This window comes from Onychomys torridus, chromosome 8 (assembly GCF_903995425.1).
Source record: "Onychomys torridus chromosome 8, mOncTor1.1, whole genome shotgun sequence".
Classification (NCBI taxonomy): Eukaryota; Metazoa; Chordata; class Mammalia; order Rodentia; family Cricetidae; genus Onychomys; species Onychomys torridus.
In genome coordinates, this window is record NC_050450.1 from 10176262 (window position 1) to 10203112 (window position 26851).

At 46.6% G+C, this 26851-nt stretch overlaps 1 protein-coding gene across 1 annotated transcript in view; it reads left to right on the forward strand.

The window, feature by feature from the left end:
* The window catches only part of Emp2 (epithelial membrane protein 2), a 44127-nt gene extending 18492 nt beyond the window's left edge, over positions 1–25635 (forward strand). The window contains exons 2-5 of the mRNA XM_036198142.1: positions 14577–14733; positions 19537–19630; positions 22002–22148; positions 22995–25635. Coding sequence (XP_036054035.1) covers positions 14656–14733; positions 19537–19630; positions 22002–22148; positions 22995–23182 — 507 coding nt within the window. The 5' untranslated portion in view covers positions 14577–14655 and the 3' untranslated portion in view covers positions 23183–25635. The remainder of the gene's footprint in view (positions 1–14576; positions 14734–19536; positions 19631–22001; positions 22149–22994) is intronic.
* The last annotated feature ends 1216 nt before the right edge of the window (positions 25636–26851 follow it).

Genomic DNA, 26851 nt, shown 5'->3' on the forward strand with positions numbered 1-26851 from the left:
CAAGGCCCTGGGTTCGATCCTCAGCTCAAAAAAAAAAAAAAAAGAAAAAAAGAAAGAAAAATAAGCAGAGTACAGTCAAGCTCTGGATCCAAATGATCCACATGTACATCTGTAATTTCCTTTCTACCAAAAGCCAATTCTCTATCAGCCTCAGCTGATAATTTTCATGGACTGTGTAAGTCCTTATCATCTTGTAAAGTTTGAAATAAATTACTTAGTTCTTGAGTAGTCAATCCAATTGTGGCCCATAGCCAGTTAATATCTCTCAGGATTTTTGAAAATCATTAAGAGTTCATAATTGATCTCCTCATATTTATACTTTCTGTGGTTGAATTTTTTGTAAGCCTATGTTATATCCTAGATAATTAATAGAATATCCTCTTTGTATTTTTTCAAGAGCAATTTGTAATCCCCCCAAATTTTCTTTACTTCTTCAAACATTTTCTCTAACTTTTTATCTGCATCTGAATCAGCTAGTAAGATAACATCCATATAATGGTAAATTATAGATTGAAGAAACTGATTATGAATTATTTCCAATGGCTGTTATACAAAATATTGACACAGGATGGGGTTGTTTAACACCCTTTGTGGAAGAATTTTCCACTGAGATCTTTTAACAGGCTGGGAATTATTATAAGTAGGCACTGTGAAGACAAAATTTTCTCTATCCTGTCCTTGTAAAGGTATAGTAAACAAGCAGTCTTTTAAATCAATTACTATAACAGACTATCCTTTAGGTAATAGAGAAAGCAAGAGAATTCCAAGCTGTAAAGAACCCATTGACTGAATCACCTTATTAAAGCTCTTAGATCTGTTACCATTCTACATTTTCCAGATTTCTTTTTAATGACAAATATAAGAGAATTCCAAGGACTGGTTGATTCTTCAATATGTTGAGCATTTAGCTGCTATTGTACCAGCTGTTCTAATACCTGTAATTTTTATGATGTCAAAGGCCAGTACAGGTTTGTCAGTTAACCATGTTAAAGGTAGACCTGTTGGTACCTTTGAAAGATCAGCAGCTATTTTGTCCTATTTATGTACAACCTGGACAGCCTGTGACTATTCTTGCTAATACCTCTAGTATTTCTCCCAGAAGCATTCTTTAATTTTATGTTTCTTTTTGAGATTGGAGGAATGTTACCCTGGGTTTTCCATTGCTGTAACAAATCATGACCCCATAAATTCATTGCTATGTTAGCCACATATGGCTTTAATTTTTCTCTCAGTCCTTCAGGCCCTGTACACTCAACTCGTCTTATGCTTTGTTTTTCCTGAGATAAAGTTCCAGTTCCTAGATGTTGGACATTTACCTCCTGAAGAGGCCACTCTGGATGCTAAGATTCTGGTGAAATTATTGCTACATCTGCACCTGTGTCTACCAAACCTTCGATTTCAATGCCCCCCCCCCTTTTTTTTCTTTTTTTTTTTTTGGTATTTTTAACTTTGTTCTTTGATCATTCACAGCAGTGTGCCAAAATACTTGTTTTATGGTCTCTCCTGAAGATTTTGTTTTTTTTTTTTTTTCAAATGAAGCTGTTCTGTCATTAGGAGCAGTATGGTTTTTAACAACAGGCATTAAGTCTTTAATTGCTCTGTGGAGGAATTTCCCCAATGTTGACAGGGAATTATTGAACCAAATTTGACACAGGGACCTTCAAGAGGCTCCCTAAGATGTTTTCTAATGGCAAAGGATTACCTTGCTGTCTCATGTTGATCTGCACTCATTAGTCCAATGCTGGCCTTTGCCATACCTTCTGCATATTCCAGAAGGCTGGGGCTTTTGTTTAGATTATCTCTAGAAAAAAACAATGTTCCTAGGAATGCCTTTCCTACAGTCCCTTTTCAGATGACCTGGTTTACCACAATTAAAACATCTAACATTTTGATTTTTCTTAAAATTTTTAAAAATCACTTCTTCTATCCAAGTATCATAAGCATGAGCTCCAATGTCAGCTGTATTCTAATTCACTCATCTGTGGGTGCTGATCTTGCCTTTAAAGGCCTAATCACTCCTTTGCATCCTCAGTTAGCATTTTCAAAAGCCAAAAATTCAATTAATATTTGTCTAACTTCTGGATCTGATATCTTTCTAGTTACAACTGAAGTCAAATCTTTGTAAAGGTCAGTGAAGGCTTCTTTTGGGCCTTGTATAATTTTAATAAATGACTCAATCTTATTTTCTGATTCTTCAATCCTGTCTCTTGTATTAAAGCTGCTATATGGCATAGAGCCAAGGTGTGATCATCATCTGTCTTTGTAAATCAGCAAACGGGGCCTCACCAAGATGCTCTTCTTAGGAAATTTCTATATATCTTGCCGTACTTCATTGTTCTATGACCCTAGCTTCCTCTCTCCACCATGTCTTCCCTTGTAATTGAGGACCAGCTTCCAACACTTCTATAACTAAATCTTTCCAGTCTTGTGAAATAATTCCATTCTGAGTGGGCCCATGAATTTAACATCTGCTTTACAAAAGGTGAATGCATACCATATGGAAATATTGCTTCCTTAAATCTCTTCAAATCTAACATTTCTGTAGGATTCCAATTAACTTCTGAATAGCCTTTTGGGTGCCTACCATCTGGTGGTCATTCTTGAATGGTAACTGGATAAATTAAGGTTTGTTTTCTAATAACCTTGGGCCTTTCCTTTTCAGTTTCATAATGCAATGGTGTGGTAGCTTCTGCTCTAAACTCTTCTCTTGTTGTATGAATATTTTTCCTAGCTTCATTAGTATGTCTTTCTAAAGATTGTATCTTATCAGTCAATTTTCATATTTGGCACCAATATCAAACAACTTTTTTAGGAATAAAACATGAATTACAAAACTGATAATGATTCTAATTAATACTATGACAGTCTCAGCTAAGTTGATTATCCCTTCATTTAATTGTTACATTTTCAAATCATCCACTGTAGAACTATACAGAGACCTAACTCTGCATCATACTATTTCTCACTCTTAATGTGGGAACATTTTTTTTCTTTTTTCTTTTTTTTAAACTAATTTCCCCCTTTAAGAATTCCCAGGTGTCTCACAAGATGATGACAGTGAAGTGTGAGTTTGGCTATCACTATGTAGCATGGCTGGGCAGAGAACACAGAAGGTGCACAGCCTGACAGCTGCAACTGCTCACTCATAGCAAGGGGTGAGAGTGTACGGCCGTCGCAGTAACTATAGAAGCCGGAGTGGGTGTTGAGGTGGATGACCTTGTGTGGCAGGGCCCAAGGAGGTCCAGGGGAAGCCCTCAACCCATGGGGAGAGGGAGTCAGCCACCTGAAAACTGGCCATGGGAACATGAGGAAGAAGCATGAAGTGAGAGCACAGGACCGCCTGAAGGCAGAGCCAGCCAGTGGTGAGTGGCTAACTCCAGCAGCATTTGTGGAGACTGGGGCCTGTGGAGATCGGGGCCGGGAACAGGTGGCAGCTGGAGGCTGTTGGAGAGAGGCTGCAACAGGAAAATCCCAGGCTTGCTCAGAGGGCCTGGGACGAGGGAGAAAAAGCCAGCCACAGTGGCAGCTCTGGTGGCTGTGAAGACAGGGGAGAGCTGCTACCTCGTGATTTAGTGCCCCGAGTTGGACACCAAATGATGTGTTTATCTAATTATCCCTTATCAATAAAAACTCAGGAGTCAGATATCAGGGTAAGAACCTGAAGGATCAGAAAAGTGGCAGGAAAGTGACCCATGACCTCTCCCCCCACCTCTTTATTTCATCCAAAAGGGCTGAGACCCTCTCTAAGTCCCACCCTACTACTTCCAGTCTCTATTTGTCCTCAGCCTCCAAGATTTCTATGGTTAATTTTGGTCAGCTAATAGCTAGCTCTGTCCTTTGATTCAAAACAAACTTCATTGGTCAGAGTCTTGGGAGTGTCAGAATGAAATCAAAATATCACACAACAGAAATGTTCATCTTTTTCCTTCATGCAAGTAAGGGATTCTGGCTGTCACTTTTTTTTGAGATTATAATTTAATTACAACATATCTCTCTTTCATTTCCTCTCTGTAAACCCTCCCTGCTCTCCTTCAAGTTCATAACCTCCTTATTCACTAGTTGTTATTGTCTTTGTACATGTATGTACATATTATTCCTGAATATAACCTGTTCAGCCTGTGTAGTTTTACTTGTATATGTATGTTTTAAGGGCTGATCGTTCTTGTAATGTTTTTGTCTGGTTAGTGATCAGGGTTGTGTTTGCCTCACAGACTGACTAGTGGGTACTGAGGGTTGTTGACCCCTCTTCAGGTTCCTGGAATTATGGTTATTCCCCTTTAAATGATTGACTGAATTCACCAGTGAGGCTGTCTGGGGCTGGAGCTTTCTCCCTGTGGCTGCCCCACAGCTCTTCAGGTCTATTAAGCTTCTGCCCGAAGAAGGTTCAGCTCCTGATGGGCACATGCTCTTCTTGCATGGGTACATCTTGGCATTGTGGGCATTCTCTGCTTCTGCCTGGAATACTGCTCACCTCGGAGACCCTGCTGCAGTGTTATTTATTTCACCCAGGCCTGCCATACCACTGCACATGCTGCCAAGCCACATCTGTGTATTTATAGACCCTTGAACTTCCTAGACCCAAACGCTCCTAGGATGCACAAAGCCCACAGTACTCAGGTATCCATGTGTCCCAGTGGCCTGGTACACAGCAGGTACTCCATCAGTGCTCATTGAGTGGATAATGGCTCCTGTGAGGGAGTCTGGTACACTCTAGGCAATACACATTGGCTGCCTTTATCATTGATGTCATGGTTATTATGCCACTGGGTCGGTAGACCTGCAGGGGAGCAGACAAGTCATTCATTCTCTATGTCCTCTGCTCTGGGGCTCGGCCAAATTCCAGTGTCCCGCCTGTGGCCATTTCCGGACACAGCCAAGTGCTGGCCTTTAGCCCAGAGCCCCAGAGTGAAGCCTGAGCATGAAGCTGGGCTGCCCAGGATCCATGGGTTTCCACTGTCCCCAGTGCATCCCGGAAGCCTCAGTATTCCCTTCTGGCGGTCGTCCAAATACCAAGACAGGAGGCTGAGTTGATCTCGGTCTTCCTGAAAACAGAAGCCAAAGCTACTTTCGGCTAGGTACTGAGGGAATGGCAGAGGCCTGAGTTCTAGGCAGACATGAGTGGAGGCACCAGCTCCAGGGTGGGTACCAGATTTCCTCAATCAGTGTGGCCCAGTGTCTCCCCAGCGAGACTAGTGCCCAGGACTGTGGGTGGAGGGGTCCTGACTGAGTAGCTCAGGTCTGCTGGAAGGCCCCACACCTCTGGCTTGTCCTTGTGTCTGTCCTTCTGGGACTGGTCCTAGCCCAGGCCTCAGGGTCAGTTATAGGAAGTTGTAGCAGAATGGAGCTGGATTGACAGAGCAGCCATCCAAACAGCAGGACCTCCCTGCACTTTTGATTCTTCTGCGTGGATGCAGCCTGTGCCAAAGCCACTTCCTCTTGGCGAAAGCCGAGGTCCTGGGTTCCTGCCCTGGGGATTATGTGAAGGAAGGACAGGAGGGGACCCCAGGCTGCCTATAGGCCAGTCATGAACCCTCCTCCTCCTCAGAACCCTGCTAGCAGTATCCCACAATTCTTGGCAAGATGAGTGTGGTGTTTGGTCACGGGAGGACACTGAGTCAGCAGCCCTTTTATGCTTCTCTTAGTCCCTGAATATGTGAAAGAGCAGGAGACAGGACAGAAAAATGCCCTGGATTTAGAATTGGAAAACCAAGAGTTGGGTCCTGCTCTGAAGCCTTCAGAAGCCTCAGTTTGTCATCTGTGAAATGGAGATAATGAGCCTTTGCTCAGCTAGCTTCATGAGGCTTGACACCAAGACACGCTGTGTAAACACAGCTCCCTTCATCACAGTGCGTCTGCTTTTCTTGGGGGTGGCCCCTCTGGGCACCCATCTCCTGGAATCTGCTCCAGCTCCTACAGATCTTAGAGTTCTAGCCGCCTACAGTGGGATTTGCTGGTCTTCCCTGAAGAATGCCATGTGTGGACGGCTCAGCCTGAGGCAGCAACTGCTGAGGCTGCAAATGGCTAGGAGCCCGGGAGGGCTGAGACAGGGGAGTAACAGGGAGAATGGGAATGCACTGTGTGAGGGGGAACTTGTATCTGGGGCTCTGCAACCAAGGCCCTGGGGTGATTTTTTCTAAAAATGTAGGAAGAACATAGAAAGAAACATGGAAAATAGAAGGAACAGAGAGAGAGGGGGGATGGGGTACAGAGACAGAGAGATGGGGTACAGAGACAGAGATGGGGTACAGAGACTGAGATGGGGTACAGAGACAGAGACCGAGATGGAGTACAGAGACAGATGGGGTACAGAGACAGAGAGATGGGGTACAGAGACAGAGATGGGGTACAGAGACAGAGAGATGGGGTACAGAGACAGAGATGGGGTACAGAGACAGATGGGGTACAGAGACAGAGATGGGGTACAGAGACAGAGATGGGGGCAGAATGTTTGCATGATGACCGGACAATGACAACTGTTACCTACATAGAGACACTTGGGTAACAGGAGAAGGGGGACAATCAATGGCAGGGGAACACTTCTCTAAGCAAGAAGTTAATAAGGGTGTGTGGGGGGGGGGGGGATGGGGCCTTGAGTGCAGCAGAAACAAGGCAGACTTAACATCAGCACAGTGAAGGGAGAGAACCCATTTCTGAAAGTTGTCACTGACCATCATGTGTGCATCCAATACACTAGATAGACAGATAGACAGACAGACAGATAGATGATAGATAGATAGATAGATAGATAGATAGACAGACAGATAGACAGATAAATAGATGATAGAGAGACAGAGAGACAGACAGATAGATAGACAGACAGATAGATGATAGATAGATAGATAGATAGATAGATAGATAGTTGATAGATCGATAGATAGATGATAGACAGAAAGATAGATAGATAAATAGATGATAGAGAGACAGACAGACAGATAGAGAGAGACAGATAGATGATAGATAGATAGATAGATAGATAGATAGATAGATAGATAGATAGATAGATAGATAGATAGATAGATAGATAGATAGATGATAGATAGACAAACAGACAGGTAGGTAGTAGCCACACAAAGAAGTTAGCACGCTATCAAGGTGACTCCGTGGGTAAAGGTGATTTCCTCCAGTCCTGACTACCTGAGTTTGAGCCCAAGGACCCACATGGTGGAAAGAGAGAACTGCCCACCACAATTACCCTCTCATCTCCACAGGCACACTGTGGCATGAACATGTCCATAAATAAATAAATAAATAAATGTAACAAACATTTATTTTATGTTATTATTATTATTATATTTGCGTTTTAATTTTACACATCAGCCATGGGTTCCCCTGTCCTCCCCACTCCTGCCCCCATCCCCACCTTCCCCCATCCCCTACCCTGGGGATTCATTTAGACCTGGTGGATTCAGTACAGGCAGGTCCAGTCCCCTCCTTCCAGGCTGAGCAAAGTGTCCCTGTGTAAGCCCAAGGTTCCAAACAGCCAGCTCATGCACTAAGGGCAGGTCCCAGTCCCACAGCCTGGGTGCCTCACAAACAGTTCAAGCTATTCAGTTGTCTCACTTATCCAGAGGGCCTGCTCCAGCTGGGGGCTCCACAGCCTTTGGTTCGTAATTCATGTGCTTCCATTCATTTGGCTATTTGTCCCTGTGCTTTTTCCAATCTTGGTCTCAACAATTCACGCTCTTACAGTCCCTCCTCTTTCTTGACAATTGGACTCCTGGAGCTCCACCTGGGGCCTGACTGAGGATTTCTGCATCCACTTCCGTCAGTTATTGGATGAGAGTTCCAGCTCGACTGTTAGGGTGTTTGGCCATCTGATCACCAGACTAGGTTAGATCAGGCTTTCTCTCGACCATTGCCAGCAGTCTACAGAGGATGTATCATTATGGATTTCAGGGAACCTTTCCAGCGCTCTGCCTATTCCTGTTCTCATGTGGTCATCATTTATCATGGTCTGTTATTCCTTGTTCTCCCTTTCTGTTCTTGATCCAGCTGGGATCTCCTGCTCCCCTAAGCTTTCTTTCCCTCAAACCTTGCCCTTCATTACTCCCACTGTCATCCAGGTTGTTCATGTAGATCTCATCCATTTTTCTGTCATTGAGTGATCCCTGTGTCTTTCCTAGGGTCCCATTTTCTAGGTAGCCTCCCTGGAGTTGTGTAGCAGTCTCCTCCCTGGAGTTGTGTAGCAGTCTAGTCATCTTTGTTTTACATATAGTATCCTCCTATGAGTGAGTACATACCATGTTTGTCCTTCTGACTCTGGGTTACCTCACTCAGGATGATTTTTTCCAAATTCATCCATTTGCCTGGAAACCTCATGATGTCATTGTTTTTCTCTGCTGAGTAGTACTCCATTGTGTATATGTACCATATTTTCTTTATCCATTCTTCAGTTGAAGGGCATCTAGGTTGTTTCCAGGTTCTGGCTATTACAAACAAAGCTGATATGAACATAGCTGAGCAAATGCCCTTGTGGTATGATTGAGCATTCCTTAGGTATATGCCCAAGAGTGCTACAGCTGGGTCTTGGGGGAGATAGATTCCCAATTTTCTAAGGAAGCGCCATATTGATTTCCAAAGTGGCTGTACAAGCTTGCATTCCCACCAGCAGTAGAGGAGAGCTCCCCTTGCTCTACATCCTCTCCAGAATACGCTGTCTTCTGTGTTTTTGATCTTAGCCACTCTGACAGGTGTAAGGTGGTATCTCAGAGTCATTTTGATTTGCATTTCCTGGATAATTAGGGATGTTGAGCAATTCCTTAAATGTCTTTCAGCCATTTGAGCTTCCTCTGTTGAGAATTCTCTGTTTAGTTCTATAGCCCATTTCTAATTGGACTGTTGGGCATTTTGATGTCTAATTTCTTGAGTTATTTAATAAATGTGACAAGCATTTTTAAAAGGAAGTTAATAAGGGGGCTGAGGAGATTGCTTGGTGGGTGAAGACCTGAGTTCAAATCCCCAGAATCCACCGAGATTATAGTCAGGAGCTATAATCCCAGTGTTCAACAGTTTCCCTTCCCCTCTCCTCCCCTCCCCTCCACTGCACTCCCCTCCACTCCCCTGCTCTCCACTACCCTCTCTTCCTCTCCACTCCCCTCCCCTGCCCTCCCCTCCCCTCTCCCTTCACTCCTCTCCCTTCCCCTCTACTCCGCTCCACTCCCTTCCTTCCCTTCCCCTCCACTCCCTCTCCTCCCCTCTCCTCCCCTCCCCTACCCTCCACTCCCCTGCCCCTCACTGCACTCCCCTGCTCTCCACTACCCTCTCTTCCCCTCCACTCCCCTCCCCTGCCCTCCTCTCCCCTCCCTCCTCTCCACTCCCCTGCCCTCCACTCCTCCTATCTCTTCCCTTCCCTTCCCTCCCTCCCCCCTTCCACCCCTTCTCCTCTCTCCTCTCTCTTCCCCTCCTCTCCTGTTTTTTGAGACTGGCTTTCCTGTAGTCCAGGCTGGCCTTGAACTCACCATCTATGCAGCCAAAGCTGGTTTTGAACCCCTGGTCCTTGTACCTCCACCTGAATGAAAAACTTAACGTCCGTCATTTTCTTCAATTAGTTGTTTTGAAACCTGAATGGGTTTGTTTGAAAGGATACAGGTTAAAGCTTTCGTTCTTTTTTAGAGTTTTCAGCTTGGTATGTATGTATGTTTGTGAGCAGAACACTGAAGAACACCATTACAGTCTCAAGTTTTGTCCTGGTGAACAGGCTATTGGGTGCATTACATTCTGTGGCATTCAGCCTGGCTAGTGAGCTTTTATTGGAAGGTCAGAAGTGCAGTTATCTGGAGGCAGTGTGTGATGGCGCTGGCCATGATGCAGATCTCAACAAAGGGGGATTTGTCCCTTAGTAAAGAATCAGAGGAATCTCTGAGTTGGTGAGTTGCCTGCTTCAAGAATGGGCTGCCTGGGCCTCCCCAAATGTGTCTGTGGCCACACAACCCCTGACTCATGTGTTGAATTCTGCTCTCAGAGACAAGGCCCTGTGTGAGTCCACAACCCTCAGTCAGTCCCTGAGGGACTGATGGAGGGGAGGAGAGCTGGCAGAGCTGGGTGGAGGGTTTGTCCAAGGCGTGTCCCCCAGAGGAGGCAGCAGGACAGTGGTGCCAGAAAAGTGCCATCTTTAACAATTCCATTTCATAAACACTCGTGGGCCCTTGGATTATTGAAGTGGAAGTTTCATGAAAGCTGGGTCCTTACTTTATCTCTGAATACCCCTTGTCCATGTTATAATGTGGAAAATACAAAGCCAAGGGGGTAAGCCAGATGCAAAAGCTCACACACTGTTCCATTCCATTATCTAGTGTCCACAGGAGACCAGTCCAGAGACTTAGGGTTGAGTGGGGAGGGATGGCTGTGTAATGAGTAAGTTTCCTGTTAGATGGGTTGTGCTAGAACTGAGTAGTGGTAATGGAGACACGATGTTTAGACATAATGCCACCAGGGGCAAATTATATTTTCTTCATGTTTTACACAATGAAGCATCTTTCACAGAAAATAATTGCGTGCGTTATGCATGCGTGTGTGTGTGTGTGTGTGTGTGTGTGTGAACCCACTCACCTGTGTGTGTGTGTGTGTGTGAACCCACTCACGTGTGTGTGTGTGTGAGAACCCACTCACCTGTGTGTGTGTGTGTGTGTGTGTGAACCCACTCACCTGTGTGTGTGTGAGAACCCACTCACCTGTGTGTGTGTGTGTGAGAACCCACTCACCTGTGTGTGTGTGTGTGTGTGTGTGTGTGAACCCACTCACCTGTGTGTGTGTGTGTGTGTGAGAACCCACTCACCTGTGTGTGTGTGTGTGTGTGTGAGAACCCACTCACCTGTGTGTGTGTGTGTGAACCCACTCACCTGTGTGTGTGTGTGTGTGTGAGAACCCACTCACCTGTGTGTGTGTGTGTGTGTGAGAACCCACTCACCTGTGTGTGTGTGTGTGTGTGTGTGTGAGAACCCACTCACCTGTGTGTGTGTGTGTGTGTGAGAACCCACTCACCTGTGTGTGTGTGAGTGTGTGTGTGTGTGTGTGTGTGTGTGTGCACATGTATTGGCTGGAGGTCAGTATCAGTTGTCTTCCTCCACCTTATTTTCCAAGACAGGCTTTCCCACACTTGGAGCTCACCATTTTGGCTAGGCTGGCTGGCCAGGAAGCCCTCAGGATCTGGCCCTCTCCTCCCCATTGTATGGTGTGGGGGTGCCCTTCACCACACCCACCTTTTCATGTGGGTCTGGGTTCAAGCTTGTGCAGTTCTTTGGCCGATGATGACTCCTGGGGCGTTTCATTGTTCCCTCTCTCCTTTCCCTCTCCAGGTTCTGTTTACTGTGTCTTTCCAGACCTGTCTTTCTCTCTGTTTCTGTGTGTGTGTGTGTGTGTGTGTGTGTGTGTGTGTCTGTCTGTCTGTCTCTCTCTCTCTCTCTCTCTCTCTCTCTCTCTCACACACACACACACACACACACACACACACACACACACACACACACAGTGCTAACTCTCAAACTCCAGGATCTGGCACATCTAGGTTAGCACTCTGCCACAGAGTCAGACCTCCAGCCCCAGACGGTTGTGATTATAAAGGAAATGTAAAAGAATATGCAGGCCATAACCACCTCACCAGCTGGCCCCATCAACCATGGGACAGACTGACACTCTGAGTCTGCTGGTGGAGTGTACTGAAGCCACATCTCTTATGTAGCATTCCTGCTAAGAAAACAGCCTGGTTGGATCCTGAGTGTGATAGCAGTCTTCTCTATCACCTCGATGAGTCTAAAATCACTGGGGAGATAGGCTCTGGCAATGCCTGTGGGGCTTATCTTGACTAGGTTAATTGGGGTGGGAAGAGGTGTCCACTCTGGGTGGCATCAATCCCTGGGATGCATCTTCCACTGCACAAAACGAAGGAAGTGAGCTAAGGACGGTATCTATTCCTCTCTGCTCCTTCCCTGCTGTGGTGCTCCTGCCTCTGGCTTCCCTGTGTGACAGGTTACAACCTTGAACTGTGAGCCATGTCAATGGCTTTCCAGCAACAGGAAAAGAAACTAAGGCCTGGAGAAGCATCAGGCGTGTTGCTCAGGCATGCAACCAAATGCCCAGGACAATAGCTTGAAGGAGAAAAGTTCCATTTGAGTGCTTGGTTTCATAGGATATGGTCCTCTGTCTTTGGCTTTATTGATTCTGGGTCCGTGGGGAGACAGAACATTGCAGCACTAAGGTTGTATGGAGGAAGAGGATCTTCCAGAAACAGGAAACAGAGGAGAGAGGACTAGGGACCAGGTAAATCTTCCAAAGATACACCCCCTGAGATCTCCTCCAGCTAGGCCCTGCCTCCTAAAGTTTCCATATCCCAGTGCCATCTACTGTGAATCCGTTGGGGAATGAATCCATTCCTTTGGCCAGAGCTTTTAAAACCCAAATGCCTCCCAGCTGGCAGCCAACCACTTCATATTCAAACTATAGCAACCAGCATGGCAGATATCCCACAAAAATGGCCAATGCTCTTAAATCCTGTCACCGTCATGAAAAAGAGTGAGGAGCCACTTTAGATTGAAGAGATTGAGAGGCAAAATGGAGACTATCATCTTGGAGTAGATAAAACTTACAGAGATGTGACTGGGCTATTTGGAGATGTGTGATATGGATGATAAATGAGATGATGGCATAGTGTCATGGTAGATTTGATGGTGAGTGCATGCATGTGCAGGCTTTGATTATGTGAAAGTGAGTTCACATGTGTGAACTCATGTGTGCCATAGTATGCATGCTGAGGTCAGAGGACCACCTCAGCTGTCAGTCCTCAATTCCCACCTTGTTTGTGACTGGGTCTCTCGGTTGATTTTCTGCCGGGCTAACTGGTTCCTGAGCTTCCAGAAATTCCTTGTCTCTGCCTCACATCCCTGGGAAGAGCACAGATGCTGTTACTTCATTCAGCTTCTAACTAGGATCTGGAGATTTGAACTCAGGTCCTCACACTTGCCTGGCAAGCACATTTACACAGAACAAGTTCTTCAGCTCTTGTATTAAATTCTTAATTATGACTATCACACTTTGGCTATGTAAGGAAATATCTTCATTTTTCAAAAATATGCAGTAAAGTATTTAGATTAAAAGGTTGGGCTTAAGCAACTTACTCTCAAATATTTAAGAAAAAGTGGTGTGTGTATGCAAGTGTGCATGCACACACACTTACGTGTACACACACTTACATGTGTATTAGTTCACTAAAAACTAAGATTTCATCTCAGCATAAACCAGGCCTGGTCTGCATTGTATTTAAACAATGAGATTAGAAGTTAATTTTATTTCCTACAGATTTTTGTAATAGAATCAGGTAGCAAATTATTGACATGAAAGAAAGAGCCATGTATTGACTTGGGGGGTGAACTTTTCCAACCCCATTAATGTGACATGTTTACATGACGTTTGAGTTTTGTTGACCAACACAACGATCATGTTTGTAAAACTTTTCAAAGGTTTCATTGGCTTTTCCACATGTAACCTTTAATCCCGAAATACTCAAATCATCCCTTTGAATACTTTTTTCTTTCCACTTCATACAGCACCTGTGTCTACTCTCTTGCCTGACTTGGACAGGTTCTCACACACAGAGTATCTTCTTCAGGCCTCTCTTTCCTGGGTGTGGTACAGTGCTTTGATTTCACTTTGCGGTTGCTTTCTGTTCTATGTTATTCAGATTTTCCTACTAGAGTTTAAAAAAATTACCCAGAATCTCAGGAGCAGAACATCCAAAGTCTTGTCAATCATAATCTCAGTCCAAGGTGTGAGGCTTTATCATCTAGCTGCACTGGCCTACCCTAAGTGCAAGGGATTCTGGGAGTGTAGTCATCCTGTGGGATCAGAGAGGAAATGGAATCATACCTGTCTGCCATACATTGTGTGTATCTTTCAGGAGCCAACATTGTTCAAATGTGTAAGTAAACTGAAATCAGTGGCACTTGGGATGCAGAGGCAAGTGGAGCTCTGTGAGTTCCAGGCTAGCCTGGTCTACATAATGAGACCCTGACTCAAAAAAACAAAACAAAATATACATGTGTACAATATGATGTGTGACGTGTGTGGGCATGCATGGCACAGCACACATGTGTTGCCCGGGGACAACTTTGTAGAGCTCTCTCCTTCCACCTGTAAGTGGGTTCCAGGGATTGAACTCAGGTCATCAAGCTTAACATTGTTAGTGGGACAAGTACTTGTAGATCCATGTGTCTGGCTCCCATTGCATTTGAGACAGGTTCTCTCGTAACTCAGGTTGGCCTGTTGGCCTCTAACTCACTATGTTGCTAAGTACGTGGAATTATCCACTTCCCAAGTGCTGGGATTACAAGCATGTGCCCCCATGCTTACGCAGTGATGGGGAATCAAACCCAGGGCCTCATGCATGCTAAGCGAGCACTCTACAAATCAAGCTACTGTCCCAGCTCTGAATTAGATATTTTATTTGGTCTTCACCCTCCTGCTCCACCTAGACCCAGCAGGGCTGAGCGTCTGGACTGTGAGGCAGGAAGATGGGAGGAGCTGTCCTAAATTTTCAGAGATCCTGTTAAAAGTTGTTGATTTGAGTTTTGTCTTGTCGTTGACAGGTTTGGATCTGTCTCTCCCATCCTCTTTGGCTCCTCATCCCTCCCTGGACTGTCCAGTTGCCCTCACTGCCCTGTGAACATGTTGGCTGTTCTCGCCTTCATCATCATCTTCCACATCGTCGCTCTGGTGCTGTTGTTCATTTCAGCCATCGACAATGTACGTTCCTGTTCTGGTCAACCACCTGGGAGTCATGGGGCAGTGGAGACCACAGAGCAGGGTGGAGAACGCGGAGGGTATGATTGTGATCTGGGGGTGTCCTCTTTGCTAAGGCATCTCCCCAGCCCGGGCCTGGGTGCTCTCATCCTGAGAATGGAACTTTGGGAGCACCCTGTACTCAGGTTTGGATGAAGTCTGGTAAGACACGGTTAGTTGATATGATGCTTGCCTGCCAGAAGCCCCCGAAGGTAAGGCCAGCTCTCAGCAGTGCTCAGCCTCAACACCATCGTCATTCAGAGCTAGATAATTCTTCCTTTTTCTATTGAATGTTTTTATTTTATTCTTTAAATTTATTTCCTTTATTTTGTGTGTATGGGTGTTCTGCCTACATGCTTATCTATGAACCACCTGGGTGTGTCTATTGCCTAAGAGATCAGAAAAGGACCTTGGACCCCTGGAACTGAAGTTACAGATGGCTGTGAGCCACCATGTGGGTGCTGGGAATCGAACCTGGGTCCTCTACAAGAGCAGCAAATGCTCTTAACCTCTGAACCATCTCTTCAGCTCCTATTTTATTTTTAAAATAAGAATACAAAATATGTTTTCCAAGGTATTTATACTTTAGACAAGGAGTTAATATCTTAAATGCATTTAAAAAAAAAAAAAAAAACCTGTAAAACCTGCCAGGCAATATGGCACATGCCTTTAATCCCAACACTCAGGAGGCAGAGACAGGTGATCTCTGTGAGTTCGAGGCCTGGTCTACAGAGTGAGTTCCAGAACAACCAGGGCTACCCAGAGAAATTCTGTCTCGAAAAATGTGAGAGAGAGAGAGAGAGAGAGAGAGAGAGAGAGAGAGAGAGAGAGAGCTGCAAAACTTACACACACACACACACACATACACAAGCAATCATGTGCACATGCAATGCACACACACAAGCACACACACACACACACACACAGCCAGTTAATAAATGGGCCGACAAACTGAACAGATAGTTCTCAAAATAAATAATGTCAGCAGCCAGTAAATATTTTTTGAAGTGTTCAACATCCTTAGCCGTCGGGGTAATGCAAATGAACACTGCTGTGAGATTCCATCAGAATGACTACCATCAGGAAAACAAATGGCAACATTCTCTTTCGCGGGGTAGCCGCTGGCAAGTTGCCCATGTTCCAGAAAATAACCATGATCCATGCTCACAGACACCACCAATTATACTCAGCGGGAAAGACACAAAAGTATGAAGGGACTTGCTGGAAAGAAAGGAGGGTTCTGTGGGCATGGAAGAGGATGAGACAGTGATGGGGGAGGGTGATGGGGCTAAGTGCCCCAAATACATTGTTTACATGTATGAAATAGTCAAAGAATTTTTAAAAAACAAACAACAACCCCCCCCCCAAGGTTCTGAGGAGGTCAGGAGGACCATGACGGGATATGTGTGAGGTGGGAGAGAAAGGAGGCTGTGGTGTGGTGAAGGGCAGGTCAGGAGGATGGAGGAAAATGAGGAGGAGAAGCAGTGAGAACAAATTTACTTTGACAGTGGTGTAGTGGGACCTGATCCTGTGTGTCCTGATTCATTTTTAAAGTGAGGTAAAATGAACTAAAGATGGAACTGCTACATGCCTGACTGTACTACACACCCAAGAGGGTGTGTTCCCAGAGCCCTGTATCTGACCACGGGGCTGCTTGCACACGTGGTCATTGCTGCTCTCCTCAAGGTGGCAATGACATAATTTGTATGTGTCAAAGGCCGTCTTGGACCTTGCAGTGGCCTAGCCTCATCCCTGGCCTTTGTCACTAGGTGTCGGTCTTGCTTCCAAAGTTGAAGGGGTGTTTTCTCCAGATGCTGATAGTTGTCCTACAGAGGGCAAATGACCCATCCAGGCCACCTTCTCCCTAGCCAGGCACCTGTGTCACTAGCCAGGCACCGAGTCACTAGCCAGGCACCATGTCACTAGCCAGGCACCGAGTCACTAGCCAGGCACTGTGTCACTAGCCAGGCACCGTGTCACTAGCCAGGCACCGTGTCACTAGCCAGGCACCGAGTCACTAGCCAGGCACCGAGTCACTAGCCAGGCACCGAGTCACTAGCCAGGCACCGTGTTACTAGCTCACTCACGGACTACCCGTCAGATCTCATGAGGGGAGATGTCTAAACTCTCCACAGGCCCCAGACATGTAACTTGTTCCTTTAGGGTCCAGCTGGAGCTGTATTAGCAAGAGAGCATTTGACACCCCCATGGCCCAGGCAGGAGGTGATGCTTCTAACAGAGACCTGGTCTTGCCCCCAAGGCCTGGCTTCATCTGGTCATTTCAAACTACAGAGACCATCAAGGAGAAGAAAAACTGCTCAGAAGGCCAATCAGTTGAGGATCTCTAGGAGTGTGTGTGTGTGTGTGTGTGTGTGTGTGTGTGTGTGTGTGTGTGTTTGTATGGTGTGTATATCTGTCTGTCTGGTGCGTGTGTGTATGGTGTATTCTGTCCAGTGTGCATGTGTGGGGGTGGGGGGTGGGGTGTATGTGAGATTTAGATGGGCTGACATGAGCCGGGCAATCCAACAGCAGCTCTCACACTGGAGAGGTAAAGAACCCGTAGCTGCTCAGTGCACAGATGATGCCTGATGCCTCAGCAGCCCCAGTCTAGCACTGACGTTTGGAGGACTCCTGGAGAGCTGCTGGCATTCAGTCCAGGATGGATGGCCAAAGACACTGCATTCCCTTGGCAGTGAAGGATGGTGTCAGTGATAGACAGTATCACCCAGAAAAGCACTTGCACACACACACACACACACACACACACACATACACATATCACACACACATAGACATATACATCACCCACACATACACACCACACACACATACACACACACACACACACACCAGACACACACATCACACACATACACATATCACACACATACACACCAGATAAACACACATTGTTATATCACATACACCACACACACCACACCAGTGCTGGGGTGTGCACATGGCCCCCGGTGCTGCACTGGGAGCCGTGTGCTGCCTGCACCTTCACCTCCTGATTAATCATAACAGTGGTTATTTATTAATTATTAATTATTACACCTGTCACTCCAGTGATCCTCTTGGCAGTGTTCAGCCCTCTTAGATGCATCATCTTGAGTTATCTGGGAGGCAGGGGCTGGCCTCTGATGGTTCCCAGGAGAAGCGACTGAACCTCCAGTCAGTTCTGGCCCTTGCTGGAGTCTACACTGTAGTAAGAGGCAGAGCCAGGACTTGAACCATCCCTGAGGCTCCTGGTTAGACTCTGCCAGAGGGTATGAACATAGTTAGCCTTCTAGGGTCTTGCCGAGTTGCTGAGTGGCCCAAGCTGTGGTCACATAAGTGTTGCTTTGAAGTATTTTGGGGTCCTTTGAAGGAAAGGGCCCACAGTGTGGACAAAATGGAGTGAAGGCTCTTCTAGAGTTGGGGTGTGTGTGTGTGTGTGTGTGTGTGTGTGTGTGTGTGTGTGTGTTTCCTGCATTTGGTCCTTTAGGATCCAAGAGAGGTTCGAGGCTTATTGAAAGGGTTGGATAGGCTTTGGGGGCTAGAACATGCTCCCACACTCAGGTGTTTATATTAGCACAGCACTAACTAGGAGGATGGATGGAGGTGTGCCAGCCAGTGAGTCAGCTGTGTTCCGTGTGCGCTTGAAATTGAGCTTGCCCCTGAGGCTGGATGTGAGGTGGGAACTCCGGGGTATTTGTGGGCCCCGTGGGTGGGAAGGAGCCGTCTGAGAGATGGAAAGCAGAAGGTAGGCCACCAAGGGAAGGGGCAGGGACAGAAACTCAAGGAAAATGAAGGCACTGGGCTAAGGCCTCCTCTGCTCATCACAGGACACCCCTGCTAATTTTCATTTTCATTTTTTTATTGTTTGAGTACTTAAAAATGTAAACATTTATATTTTTCATTCCTTTTGTGAGGTGCTGTGGTACATGTGTGGAGGTAAGAGGACATCTTTCTAGACTTGCTTCGCTCCTTCCACAATGTGGGTCCTGGGACCTAATTCAGGTCCTCAGGCTCAGGATCGAGAGCCTTTCTTTGTTCACGGGCCATCTCGCCAGCCCATGGATACTTTTCTGAAATTAATTTCTAGGTTAACACGCAGAGTAATGGTCACACACATGTAATGTCATACTTTGTTCTCCTCGGTCCCCTCCCCCACTGCCCTCCCCTGGCTCCTCCCTCTAGCTGGTTCCAGCTCCTTCTGCTCTCTTCTCATGTGAAGTCCATTCCCCACTTCTCTTAAGTCTGCTTCCTGCTTCTGATCCCAGCCCTGGTCGCATGGCACACACACACACACACACACACACACACACACACACACACACAAATATACACACAAATACACAGTTGCGAATCTAGTTCTTCATATAAGAGAAACCATGAGTGTTTGTCTTCCTGAGCCTGGTGTGTTTGCCCATTTTCCTGCAAATGTTACCACATTTTTAGTATCCAGGCATCTGGGCTGGTTTCATTCCCCAGCCACTGTGGCAGGCTGTCCCTTTGATGCCATCATTTCTTATACACAGTGTCCCTGCCATTCTGGTAGAACTGGTCTCCATTTACTCTGATGGCTGAGTCCCATGGGACTCAATAAAGACCCAGAACAGACCTGAGGCCTCTTGACTGAGTGTGCACTTGAACAAAGTCCCCAGACCTGTGGCCTGCCCTCTGAGAAGCAGTGAGTCCCAAGTAGGCCCCACATTTACTCCTCAACCTAGCAGGACTTAGGCTCTGCATCCTTAACCAGCAGCTTCCCCGTTCCCTTTGCAGGCCTGGTGGGTAGGAGAAGACTTCTCAGCGGACATCTGGAGAGTGTGCACCAACATCACAAACTGTACAGAGATCAGTGACAGTGAGTACTCAGGTGAGTGTGGGTGAGCGGAGCTTCAGCCATGTCCCCCAGACCAGACCCAGGCCAGACTGCCTCAGCAAGTCTGACAGGAACCCCGGGAAAACTCAGCTGTGGCGGTCACCACGGTCAGCCAGGACAGCTTGCTGTGCCCAGAGGCAGTGGTTGGGGGCCTCTGCTGTCTGTGTTCCATGCTCTCCATGTGGGATTATTTCGGTCTCATTGCTCTTTAAATCAGGGAGCTGTGTACTACCAGCTAAACTCAGCCCAAGGCCTGTTTGGGATGGCCCATGAACTAAGAATGGTTTTGACATTTTAAAAGAGTTGTTAAAGGAACAAAATCCTCAAAACAAAGCAAAAAAACAAAGAAGAAATGTGACCAGAGCCTGAATTATTTATTGCCCAACTCTTCCCTGAAAAAAAAAAATTATCCTGCCAGCTCAGACTTTTTCCACACGTAAATTTATTTCCTTATGTTAATTTATTCCAGTCCTGCCATCAGTGGTAAACTGGTATCGTGTGCCATGAAAGCAGAAGAAATTGCTAGATGAAAAGCCAGAGACCCTCAGTGAAGTCTGGCCATACTGCCCCCCTCTGCCCTGTGCATCAAAGGGCATGGCATGCACGTGGGCATCAAAGGACCACCCGTGGGAGTGAGCTCTCTCCACCTCAGGCTGTCCAGCACAGTGGCAGATGCTGTCACCCACTGAGCTGTCTTTCCAGCCCCGATTCTTTTCGTGTTAAAACAAAATATAAGCAACCCCAATGCAGTGGTAGCCACTCCTCTGGAGCTGCAGGGGCTGCTTCTGAGATCCCACGAGGATGTAAAATGGCACAAACTTACATGGAACTTATGCACACCCTCCTCTATGCTTTAGTTTCTAGATGACTTATGACACCAAATACAGTCTCTGTATGTCATTTCATCTGCGTGGATCTGGCCTGGTACATAGCAAATTCAAATTTTGCTTTCTGGAAATTTCTGGGTTCTCCTCCAATCCACATACCTCAAAAATGGTTGTTGAGTCCAAGGATGCAGAAGCTGTGGATATGGAGGACCATCTTAGCAGGTGTTATGAGGGCTCCAGGAATGCTGGAACACAGCAAGGTCACAGCCTCCTACCACTCTTGAGTTTCTGCTCTTGCTGCCTTGCATGGGCCGCCAGCGGCATGCTCTGCACCTCAAGGCCAAGAAACCCTATTCTAAAAGCACAGAGTCATTTTCCCTCACAAAACCAGTTTCTATGTTGGCCTCGTCACAAGCCATGAGTCACCTGGGATACTTGCTAAAAATACAGATTCTTGGTCCCCACCCCAGAGTAATGGCAACTTAAAAAAGCTATCCTAGATGGCTCCTTGGAAAATTTAATAAGTAATGTTCAGAGCCACAGGGTTACAACCTTGGCCCACTTTGAAATTCCCCAGGGGACTCTAGAAGCCCCCAAATAAGTGTTCTCAGCATCTGGTGTGCTGGTTCATTTTGTCTCAATGAAGTCTGGGAGTAGTTTTAGAATAGAGCTGTCATTTACAAACATGGAAATACACACTTCTTAAGGGCTCCTTGGCTCAATGAGTTTTGACAATTGACTATACTCCTAGCAAACCACCATTGAAAACTAAGTAGAGAACATTCCTAACACCCCACAAGGTTCTTTGGCCCATTCGTACCCAGGGATCCCTGCCCGGCAGAACTGTTTCTCACTTCTCCCCAGTATCTTCTCTGCACCTGATCTTGGCCTCTCAGGAATAGAGTCAGGTGATGTATTTGTGTTGGAGAATATGCTTGTTCTTCATAAAGAACAAGGAAGCAGGGCCAGGTATTGGGCCCCTGATATGCATCTAGGATGCATTAGAATCCATCACTGTAAATGTCTCATGAGCCTTTACAAGCTCTGTTCCCTCTGTTCCCAGTTTCATGCAGACTGGGAGCTGCAACTTGAGCTCCGGGGTGTTGTACTTTTCAAAGTCTCCTGTTCCTAAGCCAAACAGGTTGGAGCTGTGGCCCAGAGCAGGAAGAAGTCAGAGTGGTAGGTTCTGGCTCCATCTTCTGGCCAGGTTGGTATTTTGGTCACATGCCTAGCTGGCCACTAGAGGGAGGTGGTCTGGAAAATCCAGAGCTGCACTAGTGGTCAGCTGGCCAGGTGTATCCAGTCTGTGGCCTGCGGCCCACAACTAGTGTCCAGGGGCCTGACCAGTGCCGTAAATTTGCTTAGGACGTGAGTTTCCCCTTGACTGTGAGGATCTCAGTGTGAAGTTTATAGGTGACAGTGTTGTGTTGCCAGGTCCAAAGGTTGGATGGACATGCCTGACTGTAGGCAGTCAGTCCTGTGACCCCCTCTGTGATGCCTCCTCGGTCCTCAGCTGTGCCTTCGCTTTCTACCCACAGATTACTCCATCATGCAGGCAGTACAGGCCACCATGATCCTCTCCACAATCCTCTGCTGCATCTCCTTCCTCATCTTTCTGCTCCAGCTCTTCCGCCTGAAGCAGGGAGAAAGGTTCATCCTGACTGCCATCATTCAGCTGATGTCATGTAAGTGAAACCAGAAGCCGTCTCTGCTGCCTACCACAGAAACAAAATGTCTCAGGGAAAAAGCAAGAACCGAATCCTTATATTGTACGTTATTTGGTTAGCTGGCAGTCTTGGGAGCCAGAGCAAAGTCTGCCTCCTGACCTTTTCCCTGGGCTTCTTCTTGTGGAGAGTCAGAGCAAACAAAAAGTCAATTCCAAAGTCAGGCATATCCTACTAGCCAGGTAGCTCTTGTTTCTGGGGTTCCCTTTCCCTTGTCATCTCTCTTGCAGACACCAAGGCCACAAAGTCTTGCATTCCTTCTCAGTCACCAATTTGGATGACATCTAGATTGAAGGTTGACTCCGAACAAGCAGCCCATTAGCAATATGTCCACACAGATTCCTTCCTGTAGAAGGAAGCTCAAACATGCTCTTCTTATGGAGCTTATGTTGTGGCCCTGCACTGTGCTCCCATCAAAATGGCTGGAGGAGGGAAGTCAGGGGATACCCAGAAGGAAAAAGCTGGCCACACGCTTAATATGGAGGAGTTTGGATTTAGTTGGGGAGAAAGGGGAGGTATCCCCAAAGCATGAAGTTTGGGTTTTATGAAAATAACAATGCAGTCTACAGTGTGTTGTCTGGGTACACAGTGGAAGGAACTGTGTGCCAGGTAGAGGTTCTGGGATGAAGAACCCAGAGCTGTGAGAACTGGAATAAGGAGGATCCAGGCTAAATGGGGTCTCATAGGCTGTGGGAGGGACTTGAGGTCTGTATCCTAAACTGCTGAAATCCATTAACAAGTGTTAGGCTAGTTCTAGGACACACCATGGTCTGCAATATATCTGACCCCTGGCTTGGTTCCTGACAGGTCTGTGTGTCATGATCGGGGCTTCCATTTATACAGACCGGCGTCAAGACCTTCACCAGCAGAACTACAAAGTCTATTACCTGGTGCAAGAAGGCAGCTATGGCTACTCTTTCATTCTAGCCTGGGTATCCTTCTCCTTCACCTTCATCAGCGGCCTCATGTACATGATCCTGAGGAAGCGCAAATAGGTTTCAGGAGCCCGGCCACTCTCCCACAGTATGGCATACACGTTCATGTAACCATTTTGTATATAATCATTTTTTGTGGTTTTTCTAGCAAACGTATTGTTTCCTTTAAAAGCTTTTATAAAAAAAAGAGGAGGAGAGAAAGTTTCGGCATTCTTGGGATCAGAGACCAGACCACAAAGGCTGGCATTCAGAATGCAAGCCCACCAAAAGTCTCAGCAAGGCCCAGCAAGATCCAGCAATGTGGAAATCCACAGGATGCTTCTCACCCAAGGACCTGGGGTGGGGTGTAGCCAAAGGCGGGAAAAGCCTGTCTTGGGGAGAGGCTCTCTGTAGATTCCTGCCCTGCCCCCTTCCTCCACTCCACTCTGACAACCATGGGTGGAATGATGAGGGGCCCAAGTGAAGGATCTCTGTCCTCAGATATTAACCCCTAGTTCGTGTAAGAAGAAGCCTGGTTTCTGTCTGTGTGGGACCCAGAGTTAGGTCGTTGTACAAACTTTCTGACAGTCTCCTGTTGGCCTTAAGGATAGTGACCCTCACTCAACCTAGGTGTCATGTTTAGGCGTTGAGTCTCCATAGGTAATTCCTTAGGACATCTGTTATATGCGGCTCTCAAGTCCACTTCAAAGACCCTCGGAATCCTTCATCAAAGGGGTGGGCCTGCGTCTCTGGATGAGCTCCCTGAAATATGCTTAGATGCACTAAAACTTGGGGTCAGAGTCCAAGACCCAGGGGAGCAGAGCCACCCTGTAAATGTTAGCAGTCTCATCACACTGAGATGCCCCACTGCCAGCCACAGCTTGGCTGCCACCAGCTCTTGCTGCTTGTCCTATAGCTGCTTTTATCACCGTGCCCCACTCCCAAGCCATAAGCCTATCCCTGGGAGGTGGACTGGGCAGCCTCCTCCCTGCCCTGTCTTGGAAGGTCTCCCCTTTTCTTCCTGCCCTTCTTCCTGAGGTGGGTGCTTCCATTGGACTTACTTCTGGAGCCTCAGAAGATCCATCTTCCATTGACTCATCTTCAGTATGGATGGGTCTTGCCACATGGCAGGTGCAAGAGATACCTTTCCAAACAATCCTTATGAGACTCAGTCTAGTGAAGAACACACACCAGAAACCAATTAGAAAAACTACCAACTGAGATGGAGTAGCAGGGCTGCCACCAGAGGTTCAAAACCTCCCAGGGTGAGAGGAAACCCACTTTCTGCATGCCTGCCTTTAAGAGCCTTGAGGTGTCTACACTGCTCCACACAGATGCCATTTGTTGGGTAGTGCCCTCTGGGTTTCTCTACACAGTGTAGAGGAGTCTACATTTCCCACAGTGAGACAGCAGGAAAGGGTTCCCAGAGCCATTGCTCTCAAGATGGGTATCGAAGGAGAACCCAGATGTACTCCAGTCAGTCCTGAGGATGTCCTGATAAATGTGGCTATGGAAAGGTTGTTAGTAGCACCCAAGATTCAAGAACTCTATGATGACAACCCTTGGTAATCTTTTCCATTTGTGAGCATCAAGTTGGAGAGGTGACTCTGGGACAGGGTGTGTAAATTTGTGTTGTTTAAACACATTTTCATGCGCGCTTCTGTAAGGGGTCATTTACCACTAGCTCAGTCCCAGCAAAGCTGGGGAGAGGAGGGATATTGAATCTGAGTAGCTTTAGGGCCACCACAGACACCTCCTCAGTACAAGACCGGCTTCCCTCCCTCCACCTCTCCTGTCCTCCCTTCCTTCCTTCCCTTGGAGAGACTGCCAAGGTGGCCTGGGGCAGAGATGGCAAATGACGACCTCTTGCCTTGATGGAGAACTTCCCACAGCTTACTGTTGGCTAGATTGTAGGATTGGCTCAATGTCTTGTGAGGCTCACAGAGAAGGTCTGTCTAAAGTGTCCTCTGCACCTTCCCCTTGGGGACTTTTCTGTAATAACATTCTGCTAGTCATGATGGAAACAAGCAGACCAAACCACAGGCTTGAAAGCATGGCCCAAGCCAGCATGAATTCCCACCTCAGAAAACCTAGGGCTCCAGAAGTGAACCATCCAATGGGATGGGAATGGTCCCATGGGTTGTCTTGGCTGCTTACACTGTGGCCAACATTCAGTGCCCACATCTACCTGTGTCATGAGATGCCTCGCTCCTGCTCTGTGCCCTGCATTTGGGATGCTAGAAAGAGATGAGGGTGTGAGAGAAAACAGATCCACCTTTTGCCTATGTAGGATCAGCTCTCAATTGGTGCTTATCACTAGTTACCAAAGAGCAATGACAAAGTCAGCTGGGATATCCAAGAAGCATGTGTTAGGACCAAACCTGTCACTGTATTTAAAGGAACTTTAGTTTGCACATCTTACAACATTTTTATAAAGTACTGTAATTCATGGGGTGGGGCATGTGACAGAGACAGACTAACCTATGTTTGGCGTTTGCATTAAAATTATTTTGGGTCTCTGTTTAAAGAATTCAGAACATGTTTGTGTGTTGTTCTTTGTGTTGTGTGTTCACAGTCCTGGATGCAGAAGAAAGCAAGATGCCTCCTGCTCCTTTCTACCCTCTGCCAAGGGCTTGCATGGGTATACCTAAGCAAACAGGCTGACATTCTAGAATGTTCCCTATGAACTGAACCTAAATGTGGAAAGCCCAAATGTAGACCCACTATACCCAAATGTAGACTCACTACTCACAGTCCCCCCACTTTCCTCCAGGAACTCTACCAGCAAACCCACCCTAGCGGGGGTTGTCACTTACCACCTAGCAAGGCTACCAAAAGCAGAGATGACAGAAATGCTATGGAACTGACGGCTTGATGTTGAATCTTGTTTGGGGACAGGTGTGGCTTCAGGCAGTAGATGCTATCTAATATTCCTTTGGGGTGGTCTTGCTCTGTTTTCTATAACCCATAATTGTACAAGAAGAACTGTATAACCAAATTCCCCAAAGCCACGTTCCCTATGAGGGCAGTGCCTGCTGTAGGAGGTCCATTAACCGGATGATGTGAGCCCTGCTGCTGTACAGGCCTGCTACCCCAGGATTCAGGAGGTCCTATTAAGTTCAAGATCTGCCTGGGAAACTTGGTGAGAGCCTCTGTAAAAGAGAAAAGTCCATAGAAGGTTGGCGGTATAGCTCAGAGAAAAGGGTTTGCCTTGTGTACAGGACACTGGTTCAGGCCTCAGTACTGGGAGTGCACATGAGTGTGTGTGTGGGGGGGAATGTATAGATTTTTATGGCAAGCAACCATTGGTTTATGGCTCATCACAGAGTAAACTCTATCCACTTCCATCACAGTGTTGGCATAAGCGCTGCTCACACCTGTCTGTACATGGATCTTGGTGCTTGGTTGGATGTGGATGAAGGAGCAGTCTCTAAAAACTCTCAGTGATCACATGAGATCCTTTCCCAAAACAAAAATTTTAGTGATCTTAGAGTAAATGGCCCCAAGTGTCCTTCCTTTCTTCCCCTGCCTTTTTTTAAAAATATGGGTTCCTGGAATCAAACTCAGATCCTTGTGTTAGCAAGCAAGGCAAGCGCTCCATCTACTGAGATGTAGCCACAGTCCAAGTTGAGGGGTGCTTTTATTTTTGTCTTGTGTGTTTGTTTTGTTTTGTTTTTTTTGAGAAAGGAGAAAGAAAATATGGACACAAAACCTAAAATGTTTTAGTGGAAGAGCCAGTGATGGCTACCA